This window comes from Anas acuta, chromosome W, assembly GCF_963932015.1.
Source record: "Anas acuta chromosome W, bAnaAcu1.1, whole genome shotgun sequence".
Lineage (NCBI taxonomy): Eukaryota > Metazoa > Chordata > Aves > Anseriformes > Anatidae > Anas > Anas acuta.
In genome coordinates this window covers 17,858,942-17,872,449 of record NC_089016.1, presented here as the reverse complement: position 1 = coordinate 17,872,449, position 13,508 = coordinate 17,858,942, and the positions used below count along the sequence as shown (strand labels likewise).

Sequence of the window (13,508 nt, the reverse complement as noted above, 5' to 3'; positions counted from 1 at the left end):
AGAGGGCGAAGAGGTGGCCCTAAGGAGAAGTCTTTTGGGTCCTGGAATTGTCATTAGTGCAGTGACCTCTCTTACATCCTTCCTCTTCCCAAAAACTCTCTGCGCTGGCAAGGGTTTGTCCGAGGCTCTGTGCTGGGTGTCTTCATAGGCGAAATGGAATGGCTTCAAGCTGTGCTCTTACAGCTGACTTTGCTGTCTTTTGGCAGACTCAAGGACTTCTTGCCCAAGGAGTACATCAAGCAGAAAGGGGAGCGCAAGATCTTTATGGTATGTGCAGGGCAGAGTGGGGAGAGCCTGGGAAGGCTGTGATGGGGGGGGGGGGCAGCATGGTGTCACAGTCAGGGGACCATGGATCTGGCCTGATATCCTCTCATTGTTGCTACAGGCCCACAAGAACTGTGGAAACATTAGCGAGATCGAGGCCAAAGTTCGCTACATGAAACTTGCCCATTCCCTCAAGACCTACGGGGTTTCCTTCTTCCTGGTCAAGGTAGAGCAGTGGCTCCCCAGCCCCACTTTTTATGTTAGCTGGCCAAAATTCCCTTTTTCCAGCATCCCTTCATCATTCCTGTCTCCATCCACTCCTCACCCCAACCCACATTGCTCCAGCTTTCCTTGTGTCCTGCCCCTTATTTTGGCTTTCCCTCTGTGCTTCTTTCTCACTCCTTGGTTCATGCTTTTCCGTTTGTCCTTTTCAAGACCCACACTGCAGTTGTCATCATCTGGAAGCGTGGCCTTGGGGGTGTTTGCTGGCCACGCGAGGCTGTGGGGCGAGCAAGCTTTGAGCAAGCCCACAGGAGAAGATGAAGGGGAAGAACAAGCTGGTGCCACGGCTGCTGGGGATCACCAAGGAGTGCGTGATGTGTGTGGACGAGAAAACCAAGGAAGTGATTCAGGAGTGGAGCCTGACCAACATCAAATGCTGGGCAGCCTCCCCCAAGAGCTTCACCCTGGTAGGGGCCAGCTCCAGCCCTTGCCCCTCCGCTTGTCTCCTGAGTGCTTCCCCTCCGTGGGGATGCCTTTCTCTGCTCCCCCTGCCTTTCCTGACCCCAAGATAGGTGGATGGAAGGGCTGAGCCCCATTCCTGGCACAGTGGCTGGCCACGGGTGCTTAGCGCATACCAGAGGGGCTCAGGACGGGTGCCAGCATCCTGCAACCCTGTGCCATGCTGTTGCAGGATTTTGGAGATTACCAGGATGACTACTACTCTGTGCAGACAATGGAGGGAGAGCAGATCGCCCAGCTGATCACTGGCTACTTCGACATCATCCTGAAAAAGGCGAGTGTCTGAGTGTGTGGGGAGCCTGCCTATAGCCAGCTCCTCTCCTTGGGGTGGTGCAAGATGTCCCTTGGGCACACAGTGCTGCTGGGGGAGCTGGGGACATCCCATGGGGCTGGCAGGTACCCCAGACTGGGCAGTGGTGGGGAGGCTGGGAGGCACGTGCTGGCTGACGTGTTTTCTCTTGACCTCCACAGAAAAAGAGCAAAGACCATTTTGGACTAGAGGGGGATGAGGAGTCCACCATGCTGGAAGACTCAGTGTCTCCAAAGAAGTAAGTCTGCCAGGCACGAGTCAGCTACCGAGCAGCATGCCGTGCTGCATGCCTGCAGGAAAGCTGCAGCTCCCCAGCATCCCACGGGCATCCTTCACCCTTAGGGGCTCATACACAGCCTTGTGGGGAGCAGCCGCGGTGCTGATCCGGGGAGGAGGTTCCTCCGAGCACTCCCAGGTCTAGCTGCTGTTTTTCCCCCTTTGCAGGTCAACTACTGCAGCAGCAGTTTAACTGTGTAGGCAAGGCAGATCTGGGCTCAGTTGCCCTGCCAGCCATCATGCGCACAGGGGCTGGGGGGCCCGAGAACTTACAAGTGGGGACTATGCCCCAGGCCCAGCTGCAGATCACCAGTGGCCAGATGCACCGAGGGCACATGCCACCCCTGGTAAGTGCTCCTGGTGCCCACTGCAGTGTGCGGACACTGCGAGGTACCTGTGGGGCTCATGCAGACCCATCCCTCTGGCCAGGCATTAGCTTGCTGTCAGGAAGAGCAGGGGCTCCATGCGGTTGGCCTGGTGTGCTTGCTGGCCTTCAGTGTCCTCCCACAGCCACTCCACAAACTCTTGCTTCCACCCTGGCATCCTCCCCTGGCCAGCTGCCCCAGCCTTCACTTCCGTCCTCTGGCTGGGCACTGCTCTGGGCTGTTTCTGATGCTGTGGTTTGTGGCACAGCCCTGCTGCTGGAGATGCCACCCTCCCCTTCAACCTCCTCTGCAGCCAAGGAAGCATTTGAGAAGGGCCACAAGGAGTCTGTTACCTTTGGTGTTCCCCAGTCTGCCCCCAGGGCTTGCTGTAAAAGCTTTGTGTCCCTCCATCCCCCCAAGTCTTTGCTCCCTTCTCCCAGAGAGCTGGTTACCTGCTAGGTTCTCTAGCACCTGCCCTGGGCAGCCACTTTGCAGTAGGATGGGGCATTTCCCAGTGGGGGGCATGGAGGGGAAACCCCTTTTTGGCTGGCTGCCCCCCTTTTATGGTAGCACCTTCCCAGAGTGCTTTCCCTAACGTACCTCACTCTGTCCTTGCATTGCAGACTTCAGCCCAGCAGGCGCTGACGGGCACCATCAACTCTAGCATGCAGGCTGTGAATGCAGCCCAGGCCACCCTGGATGACTTCGAGACCTTGCCACCCCTCGGGCAGAATGCCGTGAGTGCCTGGGGAAAAGGGGTGCTGGGCTGTCTGGGCTGGGGGACTCCCACTGGGAGGGGTGTTGGTTGCTAGCAGGGTAGATAAGTCTGGCTGCTGTCCCAGAGGTGTCAGCAGCTCCCAGGAAGATCTGCTCCCTACTGAGGTGGGGTTGTGTCCAGCCCCAGGCACAGGAGTGGAAGGGATGCTTGGTCATGGGGGCCTTGCTCTTATAGGCTTGCATCTTTAGGATGAGCTGAGGAGTTTTGGGTGGTAACTGTTCTTCCCTTCTTGTCTCCTCGTTCTTGCACCTCACTGTGGCTCCCCACCACCACCTTTACCACCTGAGTCCATTCTCCCCATTTCAGGTTTCCAAAGCTTGGTGCAAAAACAAGATGGATGAGTCCAAGCATGAGATCCATTCCCAGGTGGATGCTATCACTGCTGGCACAGCCTCGGTGGTCAACCTCACCGCAGGTAAGTGGAGGGCTTGGACAATAGTCATGCTCCATTCCTGGAATAGACTTAGTTTCTCTTCTCTGGCCTTTGGATGAAGATCAAGGTTCCTGCCCTCCATTGGAGACTGGAGGGAGGCAGTTTGGCTCAACCAGAGCTAACTGAGCCCAGACCGCTCCTGACATGCCTGAAGAGTCAGTAGCACTCCCTGCCTTTCAACCCCCAAACATCCCTGTCAGTGCACAGGCTGCTTCCCATCCTTCCCCTGCCGTGGCTGACCTGTCTTCCCCTAAACCAGGAGCGTGTTGTCCAGTCCCAGCTGTGGTCACAGCCACAGTGTGGTCCAACTCTCCTTTCCCATGCTGTCTTTCCTAAACAATGTGACCATTTTTCAGGCTTAGGAGACGGGGCTTCTCCAAGTTTTTACAGGAAGAATTACATCAATTCCAGGTGCAAGGGTGGTCTTAGGGTGTCATTGAATGTATCCTGTCCCCACATCTCATCTCCTTCCTGTGCAGGGGACCCAGCAGATACGGACTACACAGCTGTGGGCTGTGCCGTCACCACCATATCTTCTAACCTGACTGAGATGTCCAAGGGTGTGAAGCTGCTGGCTGCACTGATGGAGGATGAGGGAGGGAATGGATGGCAGCTTCTGCAAGCAGCCAAGAACCTGGCCAGTGCCATCTCAGACTTGCTGAAAACAGCACAGCCTGCCAGCGCCGAGGTGAGAGATGGGCAGGAGGGACATGGGGCTGTGGGGCTGGGTGTGGGGAGCTGAGATAGAATGGGTGGGAGCCAGGGGAACAGCTTGGTTTGGGGCTTGCTCAAAACCCACAATTGTTTTTGCCTCCTTCCTTGTAGCTCCATCAGAATCTCCTGCAGGCTGCTGGCCTCGTGGGACAGACCAGCGGGGAGCTGCTGCAGCAGATTGGGGAGAGTGACACTGACCCTTGATTCCAGGTGGGTGGGCCTAGCTGCGCACAGGGGCACGTGCTTGAAAAAACCTTCTGCCTTGCACAGGAGCACCCCGTGGGGACCTTCTTCTGGCAGGAGAGGTCTGTGCTGAAGCTTGGCCCGTGCACAGTGACTTTGCCAATGGAGGGGACAGGCCAATTCCCATCCCTGTCCTTATAGAGCCACTGTCATATAACGCCTCTTATCTTGTGGATTCTCATGTAGATACCAGAAAGCCGGTGTGCTTGGTCCTGTCTGCCTCTGACCCAAAGACGGTAAAAGGGAGCTGTAGGCATGGCTTGGTGGTGTCTGTCCCTCTCGGATGTGAGGGCTGCTCTTCTGGGGACAATCAGATGAACTCTTTGGAGAAGGGCTCTTGTGGAAAATCTGCTTTTCTCATAATCAGCCCTCTGAAGTGCACTCAGGTCGCTGCATGGGCAAGCTGTGCTCCAGCTGTCACCTTGTGCCCAAGTCTGTGAGGCTGCCCAGAGCAGGGAACTGAGGCAGCTGAAGCCTCATGTTTTTTTTCTTGCTGAGCTGACCTCCAGCCACACTGGTTTTCCATGACTGCTGCTCCCAGCACAAGGGAGGCAGCAGACAGTGCTGGGAGAGGGAGCCAGCCCTAGCAAAACAGGCTTCCAAAATGAGAGGTTTCTGTTTACTGTGGCCACATGGCCTCAATATGAGTAGAAAAGCCTGGAGAGAGAGCCAATAAGATATCTCCAGCCTGCAGGGCCCCCACTGCACACCTGGCAATCCCACCTCATGCAGCTGGTGGAGGGCAGTGCGGCCAAGGGGCAGATGTAGGAACTGGAGGACGATGTGCAGGGCAGCCTGTCCCTCCGCCACCAGCCTCAAGTATATCTGCTTCCTTCCTCTGGGGTCCTCTGCTGGGGGGCTGCTTCTCTGCCTTGGGCAGCTGCTGTGCTTTTGGAAACTGAGGGCTCCTGAGCTCGGTGCATGTGCTCTCAGACTGCTGTCCTGGCTGGAAGGGTGATAGATGGCAGCAGGAGCAGCCTTTGCTTGCAGAAGGTGAGGAGGCAGCGTGACATTTCTGCTTGGTAGCCAGAGGCTTCGCTGTAGTAGCAGGGTGCAGCTTTAGAGCTTGCTCAAGAGCCTGGTGGTGGTTTTGCCTCGTTTACGCTCTGCAAGCTAGCCCTCAGAAGGAGAACTGGGGCTTGGCAGCAGTTTAGCTCCTGTCTGCAGCGGGAGGGTGCCCATGCAGCGCTGTGGTGTAATTGCCTGAAGTAACTAGGAAAATAAAACTAACATTCACATTTTAAAGAAAATGTACAGCATTGAAGAGGCTTTCAGGGTAGGGCGTAGCTGCATTACCTGAGCGTTCCCTAGGCTTCCAACCTTAGATGCTATCGCGCTGGGGGAACCTGGTGTGCTAGCTCTAAGGAACAGCACGGAGCGTAGAGTGGAGTGGAGACACCACAGCTAGGCTCTGTGACCAGGTGGGGATTCGATTGTTCTTGTGCACACCAAGATCCTTTTAACGTGTTTATTTCTAGGCTGCACACCTGTAACACCTGTAACACCTGTGTATTTCATGCATGCTAGCTTGCTTTTGCAGACAGTCACTATCGCTGGCAATCCAAAGAACCTGTGTACCTGTTGCTGTAATAAATCACACTTGATTGCATTGTTATAACTCTCATTAAGTGCAACTAGGGTAAGGGTGGTTATACGTTATTGGTGAATCCGTGACCGTGATAGTTCAGTGTTCTGAATCCAACCAGACCCCAGATGGTTAATGCGTTACTGGTGAAATCTGTGATTGTGATAGTTCAGTACCCTGAATCCGACTGGGCCCATAACGGTTAATCAGCTACACCTCTTAACACGACAAGCACCTTGTCCGAACTCCCTGCCTCGCACTCGGTGCCCCAAGCGCCTTCTGTTTAGCACTCCTGTTGGTGGATGCTAGCAGCATGATGTCAGGGCAAGTCCTGATGGCTGCAGTGTGCTGTCGGTTCGGGCATCCTCCGAGGAAAGCTGCCTGCTGGCAGGGCATCCCAGCAGCACGGTGCCTCGACGCAGGTTCTTGCTGCGGTACCATCAGGGATGCAGTGCAGGTTGTTCCTTTGGCAGCATCACAGGTGATGCTGAAGGTTGTCCGAGCTGCTCCTGGAGGTGATTTTAGCCAGGGCAGTGTCCTGGTACCAGGAGCTGCCGCATCTCAGGCTGTGGCACGCTGTAGGGATGTGCTTGAGGTGTTGCCAGCCGCACAAGCTGCTTCAGGAGTTTGGTGCAAGGCTGAGGTGGCAGAAAGGCCCCCTGAGATCATGTTTCCCTGATGAATATTTCACAAGAGCTGTGCAAGCGGCCGTGCCTGGCTCCATGGTAGATCCTGCGCTGATCTTCTCCATCCCTGCAGGACATGCTCATGCAGCTGGCCAAGGCTGTAGCCAATGCTGCCGCAGCGCTGGTACTCAAAGCCAAGAATGTGGCTCAGAAAACGGAGGACTCGGTGCTGCAGGCGCAGGTGATCTTGGCTGCTACGCAGTGCGCCCTCTCTACCTCCCAGCTGGTGGCCTGTACCAAGGTAAGCGGCACCAACCCTCACCCCACTGGGTTTGGGACCAGAAGTCCCGGTTTCTCTCCTCTTTGGAGGTTGGGGACAGTGGTCATCTGGGCTATGGGCTGCTGGGTGGAGAACAGGATCTGCATGGTAGCAGCTGCCTGGGCTTTGTCCTCCCCTGCAGGTCGTGGCTCCCACCATCAGCTCCCCAGTGTGCCAGGAGCAGCTGATCGAGGCCAGCAAGTTGGTGGCTAAGTCAGCAGAGAGCTGTGTGGAGGCCTCCAAGGCAACCACCAGCGATGACCAGCTGCTGAAGCAGGTGGGGGTGGCAACCACCACTGTCAACCAGGCCCTAAATGACCTGCTACAGCACATCAAGCAGCATGCCACGGGCGGACAGCCCATTGGGTGCTATGACCAGGCCACTGACACCATCCTCAGTGTCACTGAGAACATATGGGTGATGCAGGTGAGAGTGAGCAGTTGGTGGCACCTGGGGAAGAGCATAGTGGGTAGGGGGCTTGAAGGAGCACAGGTAGATGGAGCAGCCTCTCTGGGGTTGTGCTTCCATGCCCGTTTGCTGTGCCTTTGCTGTGGTCTTGTGCCTGAGGGTTGCACCAAGGACAGGAGGCTGGTATGGTGGAGTGGGGAGGTATCAGGGAGCCCCTGGGACTTGCTGATGGCCACCCTTCCTTTCTGTCCCAGGGGAAATGGTGCGGCAGGCTCATATTCTGGCTCAGGCCACCTCCAACCTCGTCAATGCCATCAAAGCCGATGCAGAGGGAGAGACAGACCTGGAGAACTCGCGCAAGCTGCTGAGCGCAGCCAAAATCCTGGCTGACGCCACTGCCAAGATGGTGGAGGCTGCAAAGATTCGTGGCACACAGGAGGAGCTGCTGGAGCAGAGGGGCTGCTTCCTATGCTCTGCACAGCTCCAGGGTGAGGTGTACAGTTCCAGAGGGAGGTCCTGCACTGAGCTGATGAACAAACACAGTAGCTGCTGGCAGGAGAATGAGGGAGATTTGGGGTCGCGTGAAGGTGAAATGACTTTTCTGCTTTGCCCAGGGAGCTGCAGCCCACCCGGACAGTGAGGAGCAGCAGCAGTGGCTGCAGGAGGCAGCAGAGGGGCTCCGCATGGCCACCAACGCTGTGGCTCAGAATGCCATCAAGAATAAGCTGGTGCACAAGCTGGAGGTGAGCACTGGGCAGGGGAGGCAGAGTGGGACCAGGGACGGTATGCGAACTGCTCCTAGCCAGGAGTCTGAATCCCAATGCTTTCTGGAGAGATGATGTCCCTTTTGTACAGTTTACATTTCCATGCTGCATCCAGTAGAAACTTCTCCACTGCTTCCTGCTGTTATCACAATATCTGAGCAGCATCCCCCTTTTCCATGTTCACACTGTGTTGCCTTGCAGTGCTGAACTTGATCTCCAGCACCAGAGGTGCTGGTGATGCTGTGGCAGGCAGAGGCACAGCAGGAGAAGCTTAGAGGGGAGCAGGACCCTGGTCTGCGGTGGGGGGCTTCCAAGCTGTCCCCACGGCTGATCCCTGCCTTCCCCTGGCAGCATGTGGCCAAGCAAGCGGCTGCCTCCACCACCCAGACCATTGCTGCCGCACAGCATGCTGCTGCCTCCAACAAGAACCCTGTCGTGCAGCAGCAGCTGGTGCAGAGCTGCAAGGTAAGGGGCACAGGGGGGCACAGGCCCCTGTCCCGGCACTTCCCCACTCCCAGTGGGTCTGGGTGCCTGCAGGCCTCTGAGCAAAATGGTGGGAAAAGCTGCTGTGAGAATTGTAGTTTATGTTCCCATTTAGCGTGTTTGTGCTGAGCTGCCTTATTTTAAGGAGAACAGTTATTCCAGCAAATACAGTGTGAGGGCTTTTTAAAGGTTTTTAAACTTGACTTAGTGTCATGCAGCACATTGAGCAAAATATTAGTAGGGTGTGGTATCTGTAAATGAGTTACGGATGCTTCCAGGATTTGTTACAGAGTACTGGGTTCTGGGGAGGATGCCTTCAAGAAGGCTTTTGAGTGGCTAGGTTCATGTCTGACTCTCTCTGATCATTTGATCAATGGTCCTGGGATCAGAGAATCACAGAATGGTTTGGGTTGGGAGGGACCTTAAAGACCATCTAGTTCCAACCCCCTGCCATGGGCAGGGACACCTCCCACCAGACCAGGTTGCCCAAAGTCCCATCCTGGCCTTGAGCACTTCCTTGAGCATCCACAGCTTCTCTGAGCACCCTGTTCCAGTTCCTCACCACCCTCAAAGTGAAGAATTTTTTCCTTATATCTAATCTAAATTTACCCTACCTTAATTTAAAGCTGTTGTCTTATTGTTACACTCCCTGACAAAAAGTCCCTCTCCACAGCCACTAGCAGTCAGATCTGCGGATGGCCGTGCTGCAGGCAGCAGGGGGGGCGGGTTCAGCACCCAGAGCCTGCATGGCTGGAGGTGGGATCTTCACCGGAGGGACCTGCAGTCTGTGCCCACAGTGACCCTCTTCTCTGGTCGCAGGTGGTGGCAGATCAGATCCCCATGCTGGTGCAGGGTGTGCGAGGAAGCCAGTTGCAGCTGGACAGCCCCAGCGCCCAGCTGGCTCTCATTGCCGCCAGCCAGAACTTCCTGCAGGTACCCCCAAACCTGCTGTTGGCCGTAGGCAGCTAGGAGACAACTGCGTAGTGCCCTGTCTCATTCCTTCTTTTGACAGCCCAGTGGGAAGATGGTGTTATAAATCGCTCAGTCCCAAAATAGGATTATAATCAAAGTTTACAATTTATTAAAAGAATAGAGGTAAGCAAACAGCGCTGGGTGCGTCGGGAGTCTCCGCTCCACCAGGACGCACACCCGTGTCCTGGTTTCAGTTAGAACAGAATTAATTTTCTTCCTAGTAGCTGGTGGAATGCTGTGTTTTGGCTTAGGATGAGAAGAGTGCTGATAACACCCCGATGTTTTAATTGATGCAGAGCAGTGCTTATACCAAGCCAAGGACATCTCAGCCTTTTGCTCTGTCCTGCCAACAGGCAGGCTGGGGGTGCAGTAAGAGCTGGAAGGGGACAGACCCAGGACAGGTGACCCAAACTAGCCAAAGGGGTATTCCATACCATCTGATGTCATGCTAAACAATATATAGGGGTGGCTAGCTGGGGGGAGGGGGCCGGACTGCTCGGGGTTAGGCTGGGCATCGGTCAGCGGGTGGTGAGCAATTGCATTGTGTATCACTTGTTTGTACATACTATTATTAGTAGTACTATTATCACCATTGTATTATTATTATTATTATTATTATTATTATTATTATTATTATTATTATTTTATTTTTGTTATTATTATTTTCCTGTCTTATTAAACTGTCCTTATCTCAACTCACGGGCTTCACTTTCCATTTCTCTCCCCCGTCCCAGAGAGGGAGGGGGGAGGGTGAGCGAACGGCTGCATGGTGTTTAGCTGCCGGCCGGGTTAAACCACGACAACCCGTTACATCAAGCAGCTGATTTTTATGCTCCTAGGCTAATACATATTCATTACTACTTCTAAAAAAAACGGGGTTATTATAATTAGTTTCCGGAATCCAAACCCTCCTACTGGAGCATGCATATCAGTCTCCGGTGGTCCCCCTTGGCGGTCTCTGGGTGTCTTTCATGCCTAAGGCTCGTAGTCTTCCTCTCAGTTTTTTTTTCTTGTCCTTCCCCTTTGTACTCCTTGGCAGCATGTCAAAAGCTTACAGTGTTCCCTGCAAGTTTTGTCTCCTAGCCGTCCTTCAGCTTCTTTCTTCTCCTTAATCTCCTGGCCAGATATCAGGGGCTTGCATAGTGTCCCATTCAGAAGTCATAACAGTTACTAGTTGTTAGCAGTTGTTCTGAAAAACACAGACATCAGAGACTTCAAAGAAAGAACATACAAATACAAATAGCTCTCTATTGACACTTCATGAATTGTTAAAGCATTCCTCACAGGCCATCCACAGAGACAGTCACATCTATAGCAGTGCTAAAGCAATGTTTTTAAATGTTTTTAAAAAATGTTTTGTTTCTCCCTCCCGTGGCTGCTTGTTGAAACTCTTTCTTATTTATCTTCTGACAAGTTAAGCAATGGTTATGTAATTTACTTTGCTATTTAAAAAAAAAAACAAAAAACAAAAAACAAAAAACAATGCAACCAAATTGTTTTAGTAAATGATCACTTAAGACCTTTGTACCCCAATGTGTTTGTGCATGCAAACGTCCCAGTATTTGCTTCTCATAACCTTTTGGCAATATCTCTCGCCTGTCTGGCAGTGTCCATTTTCCTTCTTCTAATTTAGCCCCTATTTTCTCCAGTTTCGTTTGTTTGTTTTGTTTTGTTTTCCATTGCATTTCATAGTCGGTCCAAAAATTCCGTAGGGGTTTCTTTTGGATTTTGTTGGAACAGATTCTCAATTCCCAATTTAACCAGATTTTGGTATTTACTTTACCGTTTTCATTATTTCCGGGGTGATTAGGGTCTCAGTGGGGGGTTGGTCAGGGGAATGCAATCGTAAATAGTTCCCTGAGCGGTCCCATTGGCAATCTGAGCTCACTCATAAACTCAGGTTGTTTTAAGAGTTAACTGCTTTTCTGTTTCCATGACAACTCTCTCGGACCCATCATGGTCCCTCTGTCCCAGAGGGCTCACACCTGTGATTTTGAGATCACAGCCTCCTGTTGAGGCAGAACTACTAACATTCCTACATCCTCTTTCCCTGCTCATTCAACTTCAAACAGCTCTGTCAAATACTACATGCCACACCTTTAACACCTTCAACACCCCTTTTAACCCTTCCTTTATCTTTCTCCAGCCTGTACTTTTCTCATGCCAGCACCAAAGGCTCAGTCAGGGGCCAACTTAATTCCATACCTTTTCCCTCCAAGATGCTGAAACAACATATCAGCATACAACATTTCATCCTATTTTCCGTCTCTCCTCAAAAACATTAACAACATTAACTGCAAGATAGTGTTATAGTCGATTGATCCATAAAGTGGACATTTAGTTTATATAGTAGCCACCACTGATTGCAATACTTAGTGAAAGTCCCCTTGCTTTCTGTGCCCCCAGTTCTTCGAATGTGCCAATATGCACCCAAGGAGGCTTTCTTTAAAACGTCTTTGTTTTGGATATTACCCATTTCCTTGATTTCCCATTCCCTTTTATTTATTTGTTTATTTATTTATTTATTATTCCTTACTAGTTACTGTCCTTTGTTTCAATTTCCACTCAAACCTTTTTACTGCGGGTTTTTACTATCTTTTCCTAATCTTCTTCCCAAATGTCCCAAATCTCTGGGATTAAACTCTTCTTCCCACATACAAACTTTACTATTTCAGATTATTAACGAGCCCCGTTTTAATCATAAATCCACGGAACTTCAGGAAAACAGCTGAAGCTCGCAGCCTTCAGTCTTCTAGACAGACATTACCACCTTTTCCACAAAAATTTACATTTCAACAGGACCGAATTTCAAGCCGAATTTTTCTCATGCACTTTGTTAGTAAGCCCATACAAAACAAGGAATCACTCCTGTGCATCCGTCAATATGGGGGTTTAAAAGGTATTGACGCCTAAATAAATTCACTCTCCCCCTTCTTACCAAATTCCCAGGGCTCAAGCCCGAACCACCAAAGAAATGACTCTCTCCGTTCTGCTTTGATAATCAGTCAGCCCCCTTCCCCCCCAGTACTTGGGAAACTGACCAAACACTGCAGCAAATACACCAACACTTCTCAACTGTTAGTTACTTAGATAATGTTCCCGCCTTTTTCTTGTCACACTCAAAACATTTAAGAGCAAAAATAGGATCACAAGATACACCGCCAGGCCCATATATTAGGCACCACCACTTGAAACTTGGATAAAACAGCCCTTCTTTTCAGTCTGTCACGCACTTTGTTCGTCTCCGCCCATTCCCCTCGCAGAGAATACGGAACCGCGGATCAGAACTCCGCACTCGCTTTGCAGCGACACTGCATCTCATTCATACCACAAGAATATAATTTAGAATGATAACCAACCAAACAAGTATTGTCTCTGACTGTGTTCTTCATGCTGTGACTCCACTTTGTTTTGTGGGAATATAAATGTTGTTTTTACAGTTACATTGTTTAGAAGGAGGGAATGTGGTACTGAGATATGCTTACAGTGATAAGAAAGCTTAGTAGGCGACCTTGTAAAATGCAGACAACCAGACTCCTTAGGACAATTAGGTGAAAATCACGGTGTCAAGTCAGATAAGTGAAGAAACATTACTACTTCAAGCAGTAAAAATGTCAAAAGAAAATTGAAATTTAACAGGCCAGCAACTGAAGGCCATGCATTGTTTGTGAAGCATCAGATAGATTGTGAACCTGGATTACCCACTCAGTGGGGAAACAGGGGAGGGTCCTGCCATCAAAAGGTATATAAACTGTGTTTTGGAACTAGTAGATGCGCTCTCTCCTGCTTGTGGGGCGCCTGCCATTGCAATCGCGAATAAATTACTACTTCACTGATATCCTCGCCTGAGCCTAAGTTATTGGCTACGGAGTGTTTCTCACAATTTGGGGGCTCGTCCGGCATCCAGTCACCTACTGAAGAATCGATCCGGTAACTGTGCACAGACCAAGGTAAGAAATATTAAGTATTGCCTTGGGGGTCGGGTGAGACTCTGTGAAGAGTCTCGGGAAATCTGGTGTATGGTAAGCCCTCACACGGGGAAGTGCTGACACTACACCAGGGAAATTTGGTGTACGGTAATCCTTGCACAGGGAAGTGCTTGGAAGTACACCAGGGAATCTGGTAAACTCATAGGTGTGTGGTAACCCTTGCACGGGAAAGTGCTTGGCGGTACACCCCCATTTTCCATAATCGGAACATTAGTGTGTGGTACACTGCAGAAGGGA

The 13,508-nt window shown here is 51.7% G+C and overlaps 2 protein-coding genes across 2 annotated transcripts in view; one reads left to right on the top strand and one right to left on the bottom strand.

The window, feature by feature from the left end:
• LOC137847036 (non-lysosomal glucosylceramidase-like) overlaps positions 1-13,508 on the bottom strand; it is a 393,739-nt gene that overhangs the window by 35,439 nt on the left and 344,792 nt on the right. The window lies entirely within an intron of this gene.
• Positions 1-13,508, top strand: part of LOC137847427 (talin-1-like) — a 44,767-nt gene that overhangs the window by 9,749 nt on the left and 21,510 nt on the right. The window contains 15 exon segments of the mRNA XM_068665700.1: positions 207-267; positions 386-490; positions 798-953; positions 1,178-1,279; positions 1,477-1,553; positions 1,731-1,938; positions 2,580-2,693; positions 3,041-3,149; positions 3,647-3,855; positions 3,993-4,091; positions 6,469-6,636; positions 6,797-7,081; positions 7,678-7,806; positions 8,179-8,292; positions 9,130-9,274. Of these exon segments, the coding sequence (XP_068521801.1) occupies positions 207-267; positions 386-490; positions 798-953; positions 1,178-1,279; positions 1,477-1,553; positions 1,731-1,938; positions 2,580-2,693; positions 3,041-3,149; positions 3,647-3,855; positions 3,993-4,091; positions 6,469-6,636; positions 6,797-7,081; positions 7,678-7,806; positions 8,179-8,292; positions 9,130-9,274 (2,081 nt within the window).